Raw genomic sequence first — 22,652 nt, forward strand, 5'->3', positions numbered from 1 at the left:
TAACCATGCAATGAAAACGATATTTTGACAAAATTAGAAACGTATAATATCTGAAAATGTAGCTAGACTCTTACCCGTATACATGGATGAATGCTTCTCCCTCTATCATGGATGCCATGGTTGCCCTTAGTTTGAAGATGTCATCCGGAGACAGGTGTTTTATACAACAGCCTTCTTTCTGTGTTGTCTTTTTGGACTCTCTCCACATTGGCGTATACATGGATGAATGCTTCTCCCTCTATCATGGATGCCATGGTTGCCCTTAGTTTGAAGATGTCATCCGGAGACAGGTGTTTTATACAACAGCCTTCTTTCTGTGTTGTCTTTTTGGACTCTCTCCACATTGGCAATCATCTCTCTGCTTCCACCGGGCATTCCACTGATTTCAAAACTCTGTCAACTTCTTCCGTGACAATGACACCGTTTCTTCCCCACCATTGTCATCAGAAGACTCTACAATGTCTAGTTCAATTAAAATGGAGTTGCTTACCAAGATGACGTTGAATGTTCTTGAGTGGCCTAGTTACAGTTTAGACTTAAACCGGCTTGAGAATCTATGGCAAGACTTGAAAATGGCTGTCTAGCACTGATCAACAACCAACTTGATGGCGCTTGAAGAATTCTTTAAAGAATAATGTGCAAATATTGTACAATCCAGGTGTGCAAAGCTCTTAGAGACTTACCCAGAAAGACTCACAGCTGTAATCGCTGCCAAAGGTGATTCTAACATGTATTGACTCAGGGGTATGAATACTTATGTAAATTAATTATTTCTGTATTTAATTTTCAATAAATCAGCAAAAATGTCAAAAAATATGTTTTCATTTTGTCATTATGGGGTATTATGTGTAGATTGGTGAGAAAAAAAATCGATTTCATCCATCTTGAATTCACACAAAAAAATGTATAAGTATAAGGAATAAATCAAGGGGTATGAATATTTTCTGAAGGCACTGTATACTCTCAGGTAGGCTAATAACAGATTGATCATTTTAGCAAGTAGTTTGATGCAACCTATCAGACCACTACTATTGACACAACTTTGATTACAATATAGCTACAGTATGTCAAAGGGGCACCCTTACGAAAAAAGATTGCAGTCAGAGTGCAGTATAACTGCAGTACACTGCAATATAACTGCAGTTAGAGTGCATGATAACTGCAGTATGCAGCAAATACTCTGGCCAAAATAACACTGTTTTTTTTACTGCAATGATTTCAGTGTAACTGCAGTTAGAGTGCAGTATAACTGCAGTTCAACTGCAGTACACTGCAGTTAATATCTTCAATTACTGCGTCCAAAATACCACAGTCGACTGAAGTTACTGCACTTTTACTGCAGTTTCAAAACTGCAATCTTTTTGTGTAAGGGCAGGGCTCCAGACTGCAACCATTAAGTGGCATTTTACAACCCTTTGACTTGGGTAACATTTGTAATTGGTCGCGTGTGCATTGAACATTCATTACATGGTCACCTCACTCACAAGTTTAAAAACGTATATTTTTGGGGCGGCTAAAACCATGATTTTGGTCAAACAGTAAAGTGCTGTGATGAGCGAGCCACTTGATGTGCGCTCCGGGAGAGAGAAATAAGGCTTCTAATTGTATACGATTTCAAAATTCTATTGCGGAAAATACATAGCTATGGAAACAACTACTGTTGTTCTCAGCTTTCTGTGGGTATACTTTTTATTTGTAATCTCTTAATATTGAGCTCAATAGCAACTACTGTATTTTACAACCCATATATTTGATATGGCTTTAAATTACATTTACTGTTAGATTAATATATGACTACTAGCAGTGGGTATTATATTTAGTGTTAGAGATCTAGCTAATGTGTTTAGAGCTTTCACTTCCTCGTGGTGAATAAGCCCCAAAATAAATGTGCCTATGATATTAGTGCACATAAAGATGTAGGTAAATTCATCTTTATTGAACAAAAAAATTCTGAAAATTCTGGAGCCCTATTTAACAGTAAAATGTAACAAACACAATACCCTATTGTCAACTCACAATTCATGACAATCACTGGATTAGGTTGCACATCAAAATATCTTGAATCAGGCATTCCTGCTTGGACATGTTAGATAAAACAACGTATTTATTGAATAGCCTACCATCTCATTAGTCTATTACACAGTCTAAAGCACTGCAAATTACTTTATAAGGTGAATGATAACAAAAATTTGGTGCGACCAAATCATGGGCTGGTGCCACTGAAAAAGTTGGTGGCACTGGGGAAAATATTTGTCTGGAGCCCTTTTCAAGGGGTGTGATTTATTATCTGCTGCAGAGTAATGTTTTCTACTGACAATTTGGCTGTTGGGAAGAGAATAATGCGATAGGATGTTAAGCAGAAAAATCTGTTTGTGGGACAAGGCTATGTATGTTTGTGCACATGGAAGTCGGTGATTTATGTTTACTATAGGTTAATGAGGCAAATCAAATGTGATGTGACTAAAATATGACTAAAAAGAAAGGTCATTTAGTTGAATAAAATGGCCCACTATTTTCGTCATTTTGAATAACTAGAGTAAATCATTATTCCAAATGACAAAAATGTGAATAAGACTTAATGATATTTTAGTCAAAATGACTAGGACAAGACTAAATCTAAAAAAGTACCAAAATTAACACTGATGCACGCGCTTGCACGAATGCACGCACAACACAAACATGCACGCGCGTGCACACACACACACACACACAAACACACACACAGAGGTACATGAGTAGAAATTCAATGCCTTAGTAATGTACACAGCTCCACCTGCAGGCTGTGTACTCCCATGAGAAAGTGAAGTTGGAGGGGACCATCACCCAGCAATCCAAACTCATAGACTTCCTCCAGGCCAGGGTGGACCAGGGGGGCTCCAAGAAGAAAAAGGTGAGACTGGACAGCTCACAATACAGGTACAGTGACACAGAGTACATGAATACACACATTACCATTTCTAGAGCACCTTTAACTAGCGTTTGCTATGGACCTTTCCATTTTACCCCCAATCTTTTCTCAGAATGTTTGTCAGTGACAGTTGTGTGCGTGTGTGTGTGTTTGTGTGTTTGTGTGTGTGTGTGTTTGTCCCAGGGTCTATTTGGGCGGCGCAGAGAGGACCTGCTGGCTGCCATGGCAGCCCAGGCCCAGTCCCAGGTGCCCCAGCAGGTGTCTCCCACACCCTCCATGCAGCCGGTGCCCCTGCAGTACAGTGACATAAAAGTGGCCCTGGACAAGGAGCGCTCCCGCTGCTCTGAGCTGGAGGATGCACTGCAGAAGATGAGACTAGAGCTGCGCTCCTTACGAGAGGAGGGTGAGGACACTGTCATCTCAAATAAACAGGAAATAATGCCACTGAAGACCACTGCTGTAGTCCAGCACATGCTATCTCACAACAAGCAGCACATCAAACTCATACCATGTCCAAACACCTCTCCCTAGGGACTTTCCCTTTATGATTCCTCTCTCTCTCTATCTCTCTCTCTGTGTGTGTGTGTCTCTCTCTCTCACTCACACATATACACACATCCAGCAGTCCAGTACAAGCCTGTGGACCATGGTGGTACCCCTGCCACCCCTGGCACAACGCGGCAGCAGATTATGATGTCTGCCATGGTGAAGTCTCCTGAGCACCAGCAGGGCCCAAGCAACCTGCTGGCTACCTCGAACTCTGGCCGCAGGAAGGAGGCTGCCACCCCCGAGGGTGAGTTCTCCTGGAGAAATAGGGGACATGGGAGTGTTTATGGATCTTTCTATAAACTAGGGTACCAGTGAGGATTTCCTACACTGAACAACTTGTTACAGCTGATGGTAAATCATTGATAATAATCTGCAATTTTTCTTCATGTCATTACATTAAGATATAAGGGGGGATCATAGCTACAGTGGTTCTTCCTTTAAAAGTTGCGTAATACCGCAGCACAGCTTGCGGGGTGACGCAGAATGGTATGGCACGTTTGAGTGCATGAAGTCAGTATTTTACTGTCAGCCATTGTTGCCATCAATGCTAGTTCAACCACCAGAGGGCATCTTTGAGAAGCTAAGTTATTGAAATGACATGGAGCTGTAGGCCTAAGAGTCCTGTTTACTGTAGCTGTTTTGGCGTAACATACTTATTGGCATAAAGGCCTACTTCAATATACAGTATATCAATCAATCATTCATTCATTTGTGCATGTCATCACACAGCATTCAAGTCATCCATGTCTTTAAAAACAGTCAAGCATTCCAGTTATAAAACGAAATAACAAAGGGAGCCTTGAATAATTAAACAATGAATAAGCCACAACATGTCGGCTAAAGCGATTGAGTTCACCAATGCAATTGACTGTTTTTAATATTGGCTGTACTGGAGACTTTAAAACTTTTTTTTTGTTAGAACAGACTATATGGGATTGATTATAATTTGTTTGTAAATTATTATTGTATTTGTTGTGCTGTTTATACTGTTAGAAATGTAGCTTAATTAAATTGATTTATATTATGGTGTTTCTATTCCAAGAAAAACGAAAATGCATTTTACAGCGACTGCGAGTGAAGAGCAAAATAATCCTTGTTACAGGAGGGGGGTCGCAGTTCCGGAGCGACCCACTAGGTGTCATCCTCCGACAACCTTAGGCACCTCCTCACTCACAGTCTGGACTAATCATTATCCTATTGGTGTCACCTGTGTCTACTTGTTCACCTGTGTATTTATGCCCTCACTTCCCTGTGTGCCCTTGCTCTGTTTTCTCTGCTAGTTCTCGATGCCAAACAGTACTAATCAGTGTCTGATCGCGAGACGTATGTACAGGTACTTGAGAAGTGTTCTCCCTGTTTCATTGTTGTTTTCGGTGGACACCCGACCAGCACCGGCAGCCGGCGGAGCGGAAGCCGCGGCAGCGTCGTCTCGCCTGCGACATTGCGGGAACCCCGCTTACCACCTCCGGAGAGGTATGACGGACGTCCAGAGGGCTGCAGGGAATTCCTCACCCAGTGTTCCCTGGTATTCAGCATACAACCCTCCTCCTTCCCGACTGAGCAGGGCCGGGTGGCCTACATTATCACTCTGTTGATGGGTCGGGCCCTTTCCTGGGCTACTGCGGAGTGGAAGAACCAAACTCTGGTGTGCCCCGACTACTACCAATTCCCCCGGGAGCTATGCAAGGTGTTCGACACCTCTTGGGTGGTGTCGGGGCACGAGGCCGGGAGGCGGCTCACGGCCTGTTGGCAGGGTGACCGTTCAGTGGCAGACTACTCCGTGGAGTTCCGGACCCGGGCTCGAGAGGCAGGATGGGAGGAGGCCGCCCTGGTCGTCCTTTACGCGCAGTGGCTATCGGAGGGGATGAAGGACGAACTCTCCTTCAGGGAGCTGCCTGAGCGACTGGACGGCCTTATCAACCTCTTGGTGTGGGTAGACAATCGGCATCGTGAGAGGGCGCACAAGAGAGGGATGACGCAAGGCGTGCTTGTCCAGGATGGAGAAGCAGAGACGTCTGTGCCAGGGACATTGCCTGTACTGCGGCCAGGCAGGCTACCACTGCGACTCATGCCCGGAGAATCCGGGAAACAGGAGGGCTCGCTAATATCGGGAGGGGTGCTAGCGAGCCGGAACCGAAACCCCAACCCCAGAGACTTCCAGACTTTTCTCCCCTTCAGGGTTCAGTGGGCCCGCGCTGCACGTCAGGCGCATGCACTGGTGGAGTCGGGGGCCGCGGGAAATCTGATGGACGCGGGGCTGGCCCAAAGGTGGAGCGTTCCGTTACTGTCCCTCTACAAGCCGGTTCCGGTCATGGGCCTGGACGGCCGGCCGTTGTGGTCGGGCTTCATCACCCAGCGCACTGTCCCCGTGCGTGTCCGGGTGAGAGGGGGGCTATGGGAGGATATCCGTTTTTCATTGTGGACTCTCCGGAGTGTCCCCTCGTCCACAAACCCCGGATAGACTGGTCCACGGGGCGGCTCATCCTGGAGGGAGGCTCCTTCTCCGTCCTGTTCTGGTCTCCACCAACCACTCATCAGCCCAAAACACCATCCCAGACCACCTACCAATCCTCACCTCTTCCCCAGGTCCCGCGCTCCGAACCGCCTAGCGCCCTAGCGGCGGTTGCCACCGGGAGGACGGCGGCTACAAACTTCGTCACTGGCCCAGACCTGGCAGGCATTCCCCGGGAGTATTGGGATCTGGGGGAGGTGTTTAGTAAGAGGCGTGCCAAGGGCCTACCTCCTCACAGGCTATACGACTGTGCTATCAATCTCTTGCCGGGCGCCATGCCCACACGAGGGCGATTGTTTTCCTTGTCCCGGCCAGAGATGCTGGCCATGAGGGAGTATATCGACGAGGCACTCGTCGAGGGTCACATCCGTTCCTCTACATCACCCGCTGGCGCGGGCTTTTTCTTCGTGGGGAAAAAGGACGGTGGGCAGCGGTTACCGGGCGCTCAACAACATCACGGTTAAGAACCGCTACCCACTCCCCCTGATGACGACGGCATTCGAGTCATTGCAGGGAGCCCGGGTCTTCACCAAGCTGGCCTTACGAAATACCTACAACCTTGTGAGGATTCGGGAGGGGGACGAGTGGAAGACGGCTTTTAACACACCCAGTGGGCATTACGAGTACCAAGTCATGCCATTCGGTCTAGCCAAAGTACTGTATTCCAGGCGTTGGTCAATGACGTGCTCCGGGACCTCCTCGACTACAGCGTCTTCGTGTATTTGGATGACATCCTAATATTTTCTAAGGACATGAGTGAACACCAGCAGCACGTTCGTCAGGTCCTCCAACGCCTTCTCCATCACCAGCTCTACGTCAAGGCGGAGAAGTGCGTGTTCCACACAGAGACAGTCTCCTTCCCGGGGTTCATCGTCACCCAGTGGGACCTACGGATGGACCCAGCCAAGGTCAGCGCAGTACTGGATTGGCCCCAGCCCTCATCCCTCAAGCAACTACAACGGTTTTTATGGTTCTCTAATTTTTATAGGTGATTTATTTGCAATTTTAGCTCCCTATCCGCTCCCCTGACAGCCCTCACCCAGACAAGCGTGCGCTCCTTCGCCTGGACCCCGGAAGCGGGGAACGCATTTGATGTGCTTAAGCGACGCTTTACATCGGCCCCGGTCCTAGGGCATCCTGATCTGTCCCTGCCATTCATTGTGGAGGTGGATGCTTCAGACATTGCGGTGGGAGCTGACCATAAGAACTTAGCCTACATTCAGGGGGCCAAGAGGCTCAACTCGCGCCTGGCCAGGTGGGCGTTTTTCTTCACCAGGTTCCGGTTCAAGATGTGGTGTCGGATTGGGGTCCTCAGTTCGCATCCAGGTTCTGGAAGACTCGTAGTTAGTATTTCGTATGTTTGCTGTCAGCCTGTTTTTGGAGACCAATTTGCTCCTCCTTTATTTTTTCGTGACAAGTCCATTATTTTGTATCCTTGTTTTTGGACCACCAGTAAAGATCCTTGTTTCACCATCTCTGCCTACTGCCTACTGTCTATGCTGCACCGCACCTGGGTCACACACCACACCAACCCTTACAAATCCTAACATTTCCACACCCTAAGTGTAGGCTAAGCAATACCCAAACGGAGATTCAGTGAAAATAAAAATCTGATTGATTTATCAAGACCAGTCCCCATGCTTGTCTCAAAGCAGGGCGAAACGGTGCTGAAATAGTTGACCACTGCGGGTAGGCTATTGCTTCAAATCCTATTATAACAATTGGATGACTTTGGGTGTTTCAGTAAGCAACAATTTGTTGCCTTCAATTGCGTTAGCCTACTTTATTCCAATATTTCTGTCATTCAGTGATATTTATTCTCATAGTAATTCGTTGGTTCAATAAAATTATTAAATAAAATTCACGAGTTGATTTAAAACCTATGTTTAAGCCTTTATAATGGTTGGTGTCTTGATGGATTTGTCAAAAATCGTGTGACATAAAACATTACTTTTCTGTACTTGCATTTATGGCAGCGTTAGTTGTCGTTATATCATATATTAAGCATTAATCAGTTAAATTAGACATTGAAGTTCCTGTAAGAATTCTGGATCTAGCTCTGACATTTTTTTGTATAGAGATCTCAGAAATGCAGCATAACTATGTAACAGTTTGTGTATCCTTATGTTACAGGGTGAAAATAGTTTTCATGGGCACACAAATCCCAAATAATTAATGCAATTGCAAAATTGAATGCTTCTAACCGAAAGAGTCACCTTACCTTAACACTTAAAACCTAAATGGATACTGTCATTAACGTGATTTTTCAATAATTATGCATAATACTTGTTGGATGCGCGTTTGGTGTCCAGCTGATTAGATACACCGTGATATCTTCACACATCATCTGATCTAGGAAGGAATTTTCTAAATGACAGTCAAGTGACAAACAGCTGTTGTGATTTCGCATTCAATGCAACAACAGCCCAAGTACTGGAAAAAAAGTTGTTCGCGAGGAATGTCCAGAATATTTTGGTGTCTCATTCATGAAGATAGTTGTGCCTGGCTCCACATTGGATCTAATATCCCTAGCGAATTGAGGATGATCATCTGGTGTTGTCTGCTTGATTTACAGCAGGGTGTTGTTAGATTTAACAGAAAAAGCATCAAGGTAATGTGTTCATGTTTTCATATGTTTTTTCGCTTCGGATTGGACACCGAGTCAACTGTGCGCAATTGTGTAGGATAGACTATTGCGCAACACCCAATGCTATTCCTATTAATTATTGTGGATATAATGACAAAAAAAGTACATAGCCTAGTGGTCTTATTCACAATATTACCTGGTAATGAAATATTTGTGTGTTTCAGGGAAAATGTATGGAGTAAAAATAACATTATTTTCTTTAGGAATGTAGTGAAGTAAAAGTAAAAGTTGTCAAAAAGATAAATAGTAAAGTACAGATACCCCCCCCAAAAAAAAACAAAAAACACTTAAGTAGTACTTTAAAGTACTTTACACCACTACTGGAATAGGCCTACCTGGAAAATCAGACATTTCTTCAATTTGGTGTTTAAAAAGTCCTTGTAATTATTGTAGCCAATGTATAAGTTCTACTGCTCCCTTATAATTATCGGTGTGATTGCATTTTTTATACATTTTTGTGAGAGATGTGGCCACTTCCGCTTTGTTTCAGACCCTTTACTCAGTACTTTGTTTAAGCACCTTTGACAGCAATTACAGCCTCGAGTATGACGCTACAAGCTTGGCCTGTATTTGGGGAGTTTCTCCCATTCTTCTCTGCAGATCCTCTCAAGCACTGTCAGGTTGGATGGGCAGCGTCACTGCACAACTATTTTCAGGTCTCTCCAGAGATGTACGATCAGGTTCAAGTCCGGGCTCAGGCTGGGCCACTCAAGGATATTCAGAGACTTGTCCCGAAGCCACTCCTGCGTTGTCTTGGCTGTGTGCTTAGGGTCATTGTCCTGTTGGAAGGTGAACCTTCACTCCAGTCTGAGATCCTGAGCACTCTGGAGCAGGTTTTCATCAAGGATCTCTCTGTACTTTTCTCCGTTCATCTTTCCCTCGATCCTGACTAGTCTCCCAGTCCCTGTCATTGAAAAACATCCCCACAGCATGATGCTGCCACCACCGTGCTTCACCGTAGGGATGGTGCCAGGTTTCCTCCAGACGTGACGCTTGGCATTCAGGCCAAAGAGTTCAATCTTGGTTTCATCAGACCAGAGAATCTTGTATCTCTTGGTCTGAGAGTCCTTTAGGTGCCTTTTGGCAAACTCCAAGCGGGCTGTCATGTGCCTTTTACTGAGGAGTGGCTTCCGTCTGGCCACTCTACCATAAAGGCCTGATTGGTGGAGTGCTGCAGAGATGGTTGTCCTTCTGGAAGGTTCTCCCATCTCCACAGAGGAACTCTGGAGCTCTGTCAGAGTGACCGTCAGGTTCTTAGTCACCTCCCTGACCAAGGCCCTTCTCCCCCAATTGCTCAGTTTGGCCGGGTGGCCAGCTCTAGGAAGAGTCTTGGTGGTTCCAAACTTCTTCCATTTAAGAATGATGGAGGCCACTGTGTTCTTGGGGACTTTCAATGCTGCAGAAATGTTTTGGTACCCTTCCCTAGATCTGTGCCTCGACACAATCCTGTCTCGGAGCTCTACGGACAATTCCTTCGACCTCATGGCTTGGATTTTGCTCTGACATGTACTGTCAATTGTGGGACCTTATATAGACAGGTGTGTGCCTTTCCAAATAATGTCCAATCAATTTAATTTACCACAGGTAGACTCCAATCAAGTTGTAGAAACATCTCAAGGATGATCAATGGAAACAGGATACACCTGAGCTCAATTTCGAGGCTAATAGCAAAGGGTCTGAATACTTATGTAAATAAAGTATTTCAGATTTTTATTTGTAATACATTTGCAAAAACTTGTTTTCACTTTGTCACTATGGGGTATTGTGTGTAAATTGATGAGATTTTTTTTTTATTGAATCAATTTTAGAATAAGGCTGTAACGTAACAATGTGGAAAAAGGGAAGGGGTCTGAATACTTTTCGAATGCACTGTATCCTTTTTATTTTAGTTGCAAACCATATAGAAATGTTTATCCCAATGTCACACATTGGCCCCATTATTTGTAGAAAGACCTTACACACACCACCAGATGAGACCTCTATGTGGGCTTCCATATTGCCATATAATGCAGTATATAATCAAGATACTTGGAACTGTAAAAGCACGCAGGCAAGCTTTCCTGATGGCCACTACCATCCTGCAAATATTCATCTTCCTCCTAATGCCTTAGACCTTTGTCCTTTTTTCTCACACTCAACAGAGAGAAGGAGGGTCACTTTTGAAAGTAAGTTCTCCTAACTCATGGAGCCCTCGGTTTGCTATCCCCATCTCTTTTACCCCTTTACCACTCTCCGAATGGGCCAGATTTGAAAAGCTCTGCACTAGGATAAAATGGCAGATCTTTAGGGTGGCAGGTAGCATAGCGGTTAGAGCTTTGGGCCAGTAACTGAAAGGTTGCTGGTTCAAATCCTAGATTTGATGTGCCTTTGAGCAAAGCACTTTTGCCCCTAATTGCTCTGGATAAGAGCGTCTGCTAAATTACTAAAATGTACAAAATATATTTAAAAGTATGGTATGCTAAGTTTGGGTTTTTAATGCTGGTATTGGAGCTTCCGCTTTCCAGTAATGCCCCTTTACTGAATTATTCAAGCTCTGAAGTTGGTGTTCACTTCAATGAATGAGTATGTTCATCAAAATTAACTTTACATGTCTCTGCATACATAAATCATAAAGAATGTTTCTTGGTAGCTTATAGTAAAAGGGTTGTCTACCACCATGTTGGAATATTGTATCAATGCTAATTTCTGGCTGCTGTCAGGTAAATCATTGTAGAAATTTAATTCAAACCAGCTAACATAAAATCCCCCTATCATGTTAAGAAGCCATTATTTGTTTGTAACATACCGTTTGTGTGTCTGTATTCTTCTTGGATAGATGAGACGGAAAACATTTACATACATAGTTCACTGTTGTTGAGCTAAACTTTTCACCCTCTAAGTGCACAGCTTTGGAAATCTGAAGCAATTTCCTTTACTTCTGTTGGCCTACACTCCAATCCATTGACCCTCACACAGCTATCTGCCCTGCATCTTGAACCACTGCAACCCAACCCAGACCAGCACACCATACATACACAGGGGTGTTTTCTTTTCAGCTTGGAACATATCAATCCAATTCCCTCAATGAGAAGAATCCTGGATGCATGTGTTAAGTTCCAGTCATGAACTGATCACAGGTGGAGGGTGGGATTAATATTATTTACCTTTTTATTTCAGATCCTCTTACCTTTAACATTAACATTATGTTGGTGATGCTTCCTTTTCGTTGCCTCACTTGCACAGCTGACATGGCATATTTTTGGGATAAATGATCATTATGGTTGCTATGGTTACTTTCCCTACTCACTGTCTTCCCTGGCTGTGTTCAGAGTATGGCCTTCGCATGCAGGACAGTCAGAGAGACAGGGAGAGGGAGAGGGAGAGGGGGAGGCAGAGGGAGAGCATTCACCACAACACCGCTCACCGCTTCACTGTGGGACTCAACATGAGGGCTGCCAAGTGTACTGTGTGCCTGGATACCGTGCACTTCGGTCGTCAGGCAGCCACCTGTATCGGTATGTTATGTTCCAACCTTCCACTCTCCATCACGTTAACTAGGCATGGCACATTTCTGTGGAGCAAGGCTTTTTCAGAAGGGTAGCCTGTACAGTATTGTGTTTCTGGCAGTCCTTGTTTTAAAGTGTGTTCTTCTCTCCTTCAGAATGTCACGCTTTGTGCCATCCAAAATGCTCCCCCTGTCTACCTGCCACGTGCGGCATGCCTGGAGAATGTGCCTTGCATATGGCTGAGGGACTGTGCCGGGACAAAGGCAGTTCTCCTGGCCTGCAGCTCAAAGAGGCCAGCGGACATGTTCGCCTGGAAGGCTGGATGAAACAGCCCAGGTGGGTCTGGTAACTCTGGTGTGTGGACTTCATACCCTCTATTACTGTGAAACAGATTTGACTAATAGCACTATACTATAGATCAACACTGCCTGTCTGCTTGCCCTTCAAGTTTGACCAATTTAGACCCTCATACTGTATTTGATATGATCTGAGATGGCTCTCTAGTGCTAAAGTATAGTTGTAGACTACAGTATTAGGGCCTCCTGTAGCTCAGTTGGTAGAGCATGGCGCTTGGGTTGTGGGTTCGTTTCCCACGGGGGGCCAGTATGAAAATGTATGCACTCACTAACTGTAAGTCGCTCTGGATAAGAGCGTCTGCTAAATATAAAATGTATTATGCTCATCTGTCCCAGATATTGATTGTCTGACTCTGTGGTAGTCTATGCTGCTGGCCCAGTGACAAACATGTGTGTGTTCTGCAGGAATGGGAAGCGTGGCCAGGGCTGGGAGAGGAAGTATGTGGTGCTGGATGGGACCAAGGTGACCATCTACGAAACAGAGCCCAGAGAAGGTCTTACTCCTTTAATTTTTCTATAGTAAAATTATGATTATAAAATACAGTGAGCTCCAAAAGAATTGGGACAGTGACACAAAAATGCTAACCTCCCAAGTTATTGTAATAGTGAGACGTTTCTCATTCATCATTATTCACAATTCATTCAGGACTTTCCGTAATAATGGTAGCATCCACATTAATGTAGGAGTGTTTAGAAACATATTATGTTCTTATTTACAATAAAAGTGACTCCAAAATGACACAATACATTATTTACCATTCATTTCTATTGGGCACAAAATAATCTGAAACACAACCAAAACAAACAGCAAATGTAATGATGATATGATATGATATGCCATTTAGCAGACGCTTTTATCCAAAGCGACTTACAGTCATGCGTGCATACATTTTTTTTGTGTATGGGTGGTCCCGGGGATCGAACCCACTACCTTGGCGTTACAAGCGCCGTGCTCTACCAGCTGAGCTACAGAGGATCATTGCGTGCTAAGAATATGGGACCAAATACTAAACTTTTGACTACTTTAATACACATATAAGTGAATTTGTCCCAACACTTTTGGTCCCCTATAATGGGGGGGACTATGTACAAATAGTGTTGTAATTCATAAACAGTTCACCTGATATGGATGAAAATACCCTCAAATGAAAGCTGACAATCTGCACTTTAACCTCATAGTCATTGTATAATTTCAAATCCAAAGTGCTGGAGTACAGAGACAAAACAACAACAAAAATGGTGACTATCCCAATACTTTTGGAGCCCACTGTAGGTTGAACTCCAAGTTGTATTTTTCAAAACAATACATTCTTATTCCGCTGGGCTAACAGTGTTCTTCATTGCTGCCAGTTGGTGCATTTTGGTCTGTGTAGTTTTCGGTACATTTTTATTTCCCTCTGTTTGTGTTGTTCAGAGTCAGTGAAGCCGCTGGAGGAGTTTGAGCTGTGTCTGTCTGATGGAGAGGTGATGGTGCACGGTGCTGTAGGGGCGTCTGAGCTGCCCAACACCGCCAAGTCAGGTACACCAAACTTACTCACACTCATAGCAAAGCCCTACCACAGTGGGTGAGCTAGGATAGTGCCTCAACTGGTTATAATTAGCGCTTTACTTATTAGTATCATGATCTGCTTAGGAATGGACTGTCTCCTTGTTCCCTCACTGTGTTGTGGTGTGTGTGTAGATGTGCAGTATGTGCTAAAACTGGAGTCCTACCCCCACACCTCGTGCTGGCCCGGACAGACTTTGTACTTCATGGCTCCCAGTTTCCCAGACAAGCAGCGCTGGGTGGCCGTGCTGGAGTCTGTGGTGGTAGGGGGGCGAGCATCCCGGGAGAAGGCTGAGGCAGACGCAGTGAGTACCACAGTACTGTGGAGTTAAATTAGTATAATTACTTACTAATACACACAAACACACTCAACCAACCCTAAACCTAGCCCTAAACCTACCTGTAGCCTTAACTCTAACCCTAGCTTCATGTCCACATCCACGTTTCAACCCTAACCATAGGCACAACCCTAACTCTAACCCTAGCTTCATGTCCACATCCACGTTTCAACCCTAACCATAGGCACAACCCTAACTCTAACCCTAGCTTCATGTCCACATCCCAGTTCAACCCTAACAATAGCCTCAGCCAAAACATGTCATTGATGTCAGGGCTGCCAGGTGGATATATAGGCCCTTGTTTTCCTTGGCTATTGTCTTCTAAGGTATTTGCTCTGTCTAGCTGCCTCAGGTCTGACTCATCAAGGGTTAAAACATCATTTTTACTGTGTGGGGTTTATTCATAATACTTTACCACCACAGTACATTTACCATCCGTTTTTTTCTTTAATGCAGCATACTTGTGATGAGTATGATGCATGCATCCATTAAATCTTAATGAATTATTTTTGATTGGTTTAAAAATATATATCTGGTGGTAAATTTACTGCAGTTGTAAAGTTTTATGAGCAACCTCTGATGTCTATTATATGTGTTGTTAATTGTCCTCTCTCTCTCTCTCTCTCTCTCTCTCTCTCTCTCTCTCTCTCTCTCTCTCTCTCTCTCTCTCTCTCTCTCTCTCTCTCTCTCTCTCTCTCTCTCTCTCTCTCTCTCTCTCTCTCTCTCTCTCTCTCTCTCTCTCTCTCTCTCTCTCTCTCTCTCTCTCTCTCTCTCTCTCTCTCTCTCTCTCTCTCTCTCTCTCTCTCTCTCTCTCTCTCTCTCTCTCTCTCTCTCTCTCTCTCTCTCTCTCTCATACTGTATGTCCCTGTATGTGGGCATGTTTTGTTGATTTGCTCTATTCTACCCGTTCTATGGGGTTTCACTGCACATAGGCTGCTGTGTCCAAAAGACAGATGGTTCTGCCTTCTCTGGTCCAGGTAAAGAGTCTAACGAGGCTGCTTTTGTCTGCTGTCCTGTTGATACCAGACACACAGGCACTTACAGTTTTTCTCAATTGCTAAAACACTAAACCCTATTGTCTGAACCAAATGCTCAGTTGCCTGAACCCACTGATTGAATCAATCACTCTTTTGGCAAAACCGTAAGCACTTTTCACCTGTTTAGACATAACTTGCCAACACATTTTCATTGAGATGCACCCGTGCTGCATAATGGTGAGCACAGGTGACAAAAGTCAAACACAATTAGAGCACAGGCGTCACCACTTGAACACAACAACTCAAAATTGATCACACTTGTGGCTAATGATGTGAGGGAACATATACAGTAAGCCAGCTCAGAGAGCACTGGTTTGTGAGGCCCTACAATGGATAGAAATCTGAGAGGAAGAGTTCGGTGTGAGAGGAGGTCGAGGTGGTCGAGGTGGTCAGCGAAGACAAAGAACAGTAATATCTGATGAAATCAGAGCTACTGTGATTGACCATGTTCTTGTCCATGGTATGAGCATGAGGGAGGCTGGACAAAGGGTACAACCAAACATCAGTAGATTCACTGTGTCCACCATAATCCGAAGATTTAGAGAAGAGAACAGGTAATTACCTTTTTTGACATTATAGTACAGTATGTAAATGTTGACAGCAATTACTGTATGACATACTATATACTGTACCACAGTATACTGTAAGTAAATATATGTTTCAGTACATCACTGTACCAATGTACTGTAGTATTGTAATGGAGGGTTGGTCTAACTGTTTGTAGGCCTAGTATTCCATGTATATTTTTTGTAACTCCATGTTCTCTTTTTGTAGAATTGAAAGACTGCCACATGGGGGTGGGAGGACAGGTATGTTCTCCCCACACCAAGAGACCCTAATTGTTGATATGGTCCGTGAGAACAATGCCATTAAACTGAGCGAAATTCAGCAGAAGATCATTGAGGACCATTTAAATTTTGAGGGTATCAACAGTGTCAGCCTCTCTACTGTTGATCGTGTCCTCAAGCACAACAGACTGCGCATTAAACAGCTATACAGAGTGCCCTTTGATCGCAACTCAGACAGAGTCAAAGAGCAAAGATTCCAGTATGTACAGGTTGGCATATATCCAGACACATTCAATGTTGATTACTCTAAGTAGTGATTTACTGTGGTGGCCTAAATCTCTTTTTCCATATCACTTACAAAACTATATCTATTTCTACAGAGGGTTTTTCAACTGGATGCAATGGAAAGACCCCATCAATACATCTACATGGATGAAGCTGGGTTTAATCTCACCAAAAGGAGAAGGAAAGGCCGTAATGTGATTGGCCATCGGGCCATTGTTGGTGTTCCTGGGCAGCGTGGTGGCAATGTCACATTATGTGCTGCCATCAGCAATCATGGGGTTGTCCACCATCATGCCAACCTGGGGCCCTACAACACTCACCAGCTCCTCATTTTCCTCAATCACATGCGAGATGCTTTGTTAGAGCAGCAGGATGAGCATCCCATCTATGTTGTTGTTTGGGACAATGTGAGTTTTCACAGAGCCCTCCAGGTTAGAGAGTGGTACAATATGAACCAAGGTTTTATCAATCTTTGCCTTCCACCGTACTCCCCTTTCCTAAACCCCATTGAGGAATTCTTCTCCTCATGGCAGTGGAAGGTATATGAACGCCAACCTTACACCAGGGTAAATCTCCTGCAAGCCATGGGACTTGCCTGTGGTGACATAGGTGTGGAGGCATGCCAAGCCTGGATACGGCATGCCAGGGTTTTTTTCCCCCGTTGCCTGGCCGGACAAAATGTGGCCTTTGATGTGGATGAAGTCCTGTGGCCTGACCCAGTACGGAGACATGATGCTGTGGCTGAGTAATGCACTTATTTGTATATTTTTGTACTTTATTTTTACATGGGCTTACTGTACACAAGTGGCAAACGCATAAGATTTCTGTTTGTTTTTACAAGTGCTACATGTAAATGCACAAGATTTCTGTTCAGTGAACAATAAACATTTATTTCTCCAGCTTCATGTCCTGAGCATTGTGTTTTCTATTTTTCTACGTAGTGTTTAGTGACTGTTCAGTAGTGTTTTATATTTTGATTGACTCTGGGCACGATTTGACAACATAGTTCAGTTTTGAGCACAGATTGAACTGTTTTGAGGTGAAAGTTTGGTTTTGCAAGAAGAGTCTGAGGTTTTGTGAATGTAGCTTGAAAATTGGGTTTTGTGTTCACAGTTAAGAGAAAAGGAGAGCAGCTTTCAAGAAATGTGTCTTAGCAATCGAGAAAAACTGTAATACAGACAATTACAATGAAATTACAATACATTTACAATTACAGTACAACATTACAATTACAATACTGAGAATAATGTTTGTCTTGAATGTGTGTTCATCTTTCCTGCTGTTTCCACAGTCCTCCCTGTTCTTTCCTCTATTGTCTTATCAAAGTTGTGTTTAGTGTAAGTGATTGTCTGACTGTTATAGCACCTGGCAACTATCAGACGTTTGTCTTTTGTTTAATATCTTTGATTAGATGTATTGTGATTCAATCATTTGATAGTCTTTTTGCTGTATATTGATTTACTTAAATGTTAGAATTCTGATGTTTTGCGAAGTGTTGAACTTTCAAGATGAGTGACCATAGACTCATCACAAAGCCTATTACAATGATATAACGACATCTATGCATGTGATAGGCCTTCCTGTAGCCAGGACAAGTGGTCTGGTAGTATTGTCAGCTTTCACTTCTCCCACCCTGTAGAGTCTCTCTACCCCTGTTCACTCTGCCAGAATACACCGTCTCTACCCCTGTTCACTCTGCCAGAAAACACAGTCTCTACCCCCTGTTCACTCTGCCAGAATACACCGTCTCTACCCCGTTCACTCTGCCAGAATACATAGTCTCTCTACCCCAGTTCACTCTGCCAGAATACACTGTCTCTACCCCCTGTTCACTCTGCCAGAATACACAGTCTCTCTACCCCCTGTTCACTCTGCCAGAATACACTGTCTCTCTACCCCATGTTCACTCTGCTAGAATATACCGTCTCTACCCCCGTTCACTCTGCCAGAATACACAGTCTCTCTACCCCCTGTTCACTCTGCCAAATACACCGTCTCTATCCCTGTTCACTCTGCCAGAATACACTGTCTCTACCCCCTGTTCACTCTGCCAGAATACACCGTCTCTATCCCTGTTCACTCTGCCAGAATACATAGTCTCTCTACCCATGTTCACTCTGCCAGAATACACCGTCTCTCTACCCCATGTTCACTCTGCTAGAATACACTGTCTCTACCCCCTGTTCACTCTGCCAGAATACACAGTCTCTACCCCCTTTTCACTCTGCCAGAATACACCGTCTCTCTACCCCATGTTCACTCTGCCAGAATACACCGTCTCTACCCCTGTTCACTCTGACAGAAAACACAGTCTCTCTACCCCCTGTTCATTCTGCCAGAATACACCGTCTACCCCCTGTTCATTCTGCCAGAATACACCGTCTCTACCCCTGTTCACTCTGCCAGAATACACCGTCCCTACCCCTGTTCACTCTGCCAGAATACACCGTCTCTCTACCCCTGTTCTATCTGCCAGAATACACAGTCTCTACCCCCTGTTCACTCTGCCAGAATACACTGTCTCTCTACACCCTGTTCACTCTGCCAGAATACACCGTCTCTCTACCTCCTGTTCACTCTGCCAGAATACACCGTCTCTACCCCCTCTTCACTCTGCCAGAATACACCGTCTCTACCCCTGTTCATTCTGCCAGAATACACAGTATCTCTACCCCTGTTCTCTCTGCCAGAATACACTGTCTCTACCCCCTGTTCACTCTGCCAGAATCCACAGTCTCTACCCCCTGTTCACTCTGCCAGAATACACCGTCTCTACCCCCTGTTCACTCTGCCAGAATACACCGTCTACCCCCCGTTCACTCTGCCAGAATACACTGTCTCTACCCCCTGTTCACTCTGCCAGAATACACTGTCTCTACCCCTGTTCACTCTGCCAGAATACACTGTCTCTACCCCCTGTTCACTCTGCCAGAATACACCGTCTCTACCCCTGTTCACTCTGCCAGAATACACTGTCTCTACCCCCTGTTCACTCTGCCAGAATACACCGTCTCTACCCCTGTTCACTCTGCCAGAATACACCGTCTCAACTCCTGTTCACTCTGCCAGAATACACCGTCTCTACCCCGTTCACTCTGCCAGAATACACCGTCTCTACCCCTGTTCACTCTGCCAGAATACACCGTCTCTAACCCCGTTCACTCTGCCAGAATACACAGTCTCTACCCCTGCTCACTCTGCCAGAATACACCGTCTCTACCCCTGTTCACTCTGCCAGAATACACTATCTCTACCCCTGTTACTCTGCCAGAATACATAGTCTCTCTACCCCTGTTCACTCTGCCAGAATACACCGTCTCTACCCCCATTCACTCTGCCAGAATACACAGTCTCTCTACCCCCTGTTCACTCTGCCAGAATACACCGTCTCTACCCCCTGTTCACTCTGCCAGAATACACCGTCTACCCCCCGTTCACTCTGCCAGAATACACTGTCTCTACCCCCTGTTCACTCTGCCAGAATACACTGTCTCTACCCCTGTTCACTCTGCCAGAATACACTGTCTCTACCCCCTGTTCACTCTGCCAGAATACACCGTCTCTACCCCTGTTCACTCTGCCAGAATACACTGTCTCTACCCCCTGTTCACTCTGCCAGAATACACCGTCTCTACCCCTGTTCACTCTGCCAGAATACACCGTCTCAACTCCTGTTCACTCTGCCAGAATACACCGTCTCTACCCCGTTCACTCTGCCAGAATACATCGTCTCTACCCCTGTTCACTCTGCCAGAATACACCGTCTCTAACCCTGTTCACTCTGCCAGAATACACAGTCTCTACCCCTGCTCACTCTGCCAGGAATACACCGTCTCTACCCCTGTTCACTCTGCCAGAATACACTATCTCTACCCCTGTTACTCTGCCAGAATACATAGTCTCTCTACCCCCTGTTCACTCTGCCAGAATACACCGTCTCTACCCCCATTCACTCTGCCAGAATACACAGTCTCTCTACCCCTGTTCACTCTGCCAGAATACACTGTCTCTCTACCCCCTGTTCACTCTTCCAGAATACACAGTATCTACCCCCTGTTCACTCTGCCAGAATACACTGTCTCTCTACCCCCTGTTCACTCTTCCAGAATACACAGTCTCTACCCCCTGTTCACTCTGCCAGAATACACAGTCTCTACCCCCTGTTCACTCTGCCAGAATACACTGTCTCTACCCCATGTTCACTCTGCCAGAATACACCGTCTCTACCCCTGTTCACTCTGCCAGAATACACTGCCTCTCTACCCCATGTTCACTCTGCCAGAATACACTGTCTCTCTACCTCCTGTTCACTCTGCCAGAATACACTGTCTCTCTACCCCTTGTTCACTCTGCCAGAATACACCGTCTCTCTACCCCATGTTCACTCTGCCAGAATACACTGTCTCTACCCCATGTTCACTCTGCCAGAATACACTGTCTCTCTATCTCCTGTTCACTCTGCCAGAATACACAGTCTCTCTACCCCTGTTCACTCTGCCAGAATACACTGTCTCTACCCCCTGTTCACTCTTCCAGAATACACTGTCTCTACCCCTGTTCACTCTGCCAGAATACACCGTCTACCCCCTGTTCATTCTGCCAGAATACACTGTCTCTACCCCCTGTTAACTATTCCAGAATACACTGTCTCTACCCCTGTTCACTCTGCCAGAATACACCGTCTACCCCCTGTTCATTCTGCCAGAATACACAGTCTCTACCCCATGTTCATTCTGCCAGAATACACCGTCTCTACCCCTGTTAATTCTATCAGAATACACTGTCTCTACCCCCTGTTAACTCTGCCAGAATATACCATCTCTACCCCTGTTCACTCGGCTAGAATACACCGTCTCTACCCCTGTTCACTCTGCCAGAATACACCGGCTCTACCACTGTTCACTCTGCCAGAATACACAGTCTCTACCCCTGTTCACTCTGCCAGAATACACCGTCTCTCTACCCCATGTTCACTCTGCTAGAATACACTGTCTCTACCCCCTGTTCACTCTGCCAGAATACACCATCTCTACCCCCTTTTCACTCTGCCAGAATACACCGTCTCTCTACTCCCCATGTTCAGTCTGCCAGAATACACCGTCTCTACCCCTGTTCACTCTGCCAGAATACACAGTCTCTCTACCCCCTGTTCATTCTGCCAGAATACACCGTCTCTACCCCTGTTCACTCTGCCAGAATACAATGTCTCTACCCCCTGTTCACTCTGCCAGAATACACAGTCTTTCTACCCCTGTTCACTCTGCCAGAATACACCGTCGCTAACCCTGTTCACTCTGCCTGAATACACCGTCTCCACCCCTGTTCACTCTGCCAGAATACACCGTCTCTATCCATGTTCACTCTGCCAGTATACACCGTCTCTACCCCTGTTCACTCTGCCAGAATACACTGTCTCTCTACCCCTTGTTCACTTTGCCAGAATACACCGTCTCTACCCCTGTTCACTCTGCCAGAATACACCGTCTCTACCCCTGTTCACTCTGCCAGAATACACTGTCTCTACCCCCTGTTCACTCTGCCAGAATACACCGTCTCTACCCCTGTTCACTCTGCCAGAATACACCGTCTCAACTCCTGTTCACTCTGCCAGAATACACCGTCTCTACCCCGTTCACTCTGCCAGAATACATCGTCTCTACCCCTGTTCACTCTGCCAGAATACACCGTCTCTAACCCTGTTCACTCTGCCAGAATACACAGTCTCTACCCCTGCTCACTCTGCCAGAATACACCGTCTCTACCCCTGTTCACTCTGCCAGAATACACTATCTCTACCCCTGTTACTCTGCCAGAATACATAGTCTCTCTACCCCTGTTCACTCTGCCAGAATACACCGTCTCTACCCCCATTCACTCTGCCAGAATACACAGTCTCTCTACCCCCTGTTCACTCTGCCAGAATACACCATCTCTACCCCCTGTTCACTCTGCCAGAATACACCGTCTCTACCCCCTGTTCACTCTGCCAGAATACACCGTCTCTCTACCCCCTGTTCACTCTTCCAGAATACACAGTCTCTAACCCCTGTTCACTCTGCCAGAATACACAGTCTCTACCCCCTGTTCACTCTGCCAGAATACACTGTCTCTACCCCATGTTCACTCTGCCAGAATACACCGTCTCTACCCCTGTTCACTCTGCCAGAATACACTGCCTCTCTACCCCATGTTCACTCTGCC

At 45.3% G+C, this 22,652-nt stretch overlaps 1 protein-coding gene across 4 annotated transcripts in view; it reads left to right on the forward strand.

The window, feature by feature from the left end:
- The window catches only part of LOC121584738 (citron rho-interacting kinase), a 116,394-nt gene that overhangs the window by 53,231 nt on the left and 40,511 nt on the right, over positions 1-22,652 (forward strand). The window contains exons 21-29 of one of the 4 annotated variants that reach the window (XM_041900811.2): positions 2,768-2,890; positions 3,092-3,311; positions 3,531-3,701; positions 11,925-12,110; positions 12,257-12,437; positions 12,863-12,951; positions 13,872-13,976; positions 14,139-14,308; positions 15,274-15,318. In XM_041900811.2, coding sequence (XP_041756745.1) covers positions 2,768-2,890; positions 3,092-3,311; positions 3,531-3,701; positions 11,925-12,110; positions 12,257-12,437; positions 12,863-12,951; positions 13,872-13,976; positions 14,139-14,308; positions 15,274-15,318 — 1,290 coding nt within the window. The remainder of the gene's footprint in view (positions 1-2,767; positions 2,891-3,091; positions 3,312-3,530; positions 3,702-11,924; positions 12,111-12,256; positions 12,438-12,862; positions 12,952-13,871; positions 13,977-14,138; positions 14,309-15,273; positions 15,319-22,652) is intronic. The other 3 variants (XM_041900812.2, XM_041900813.2, XM_041900814.2) reach the window with 3 other exon arrangements.

This window comes from Coregonus clupeaformis, chromosome 16 (genome assembly GCF_020615455.1).
Source record: "Coregonus clupeaformis isolate EN_2021a chromosome 16, ASM2061545v1, whole genome shotgun sequence".
NCBI lineage: Eukaryota > Metazoa > Chordata > Actinopteri > Salmoniformes > Salmonidae > Coregonus > Coregonus clupeaformis.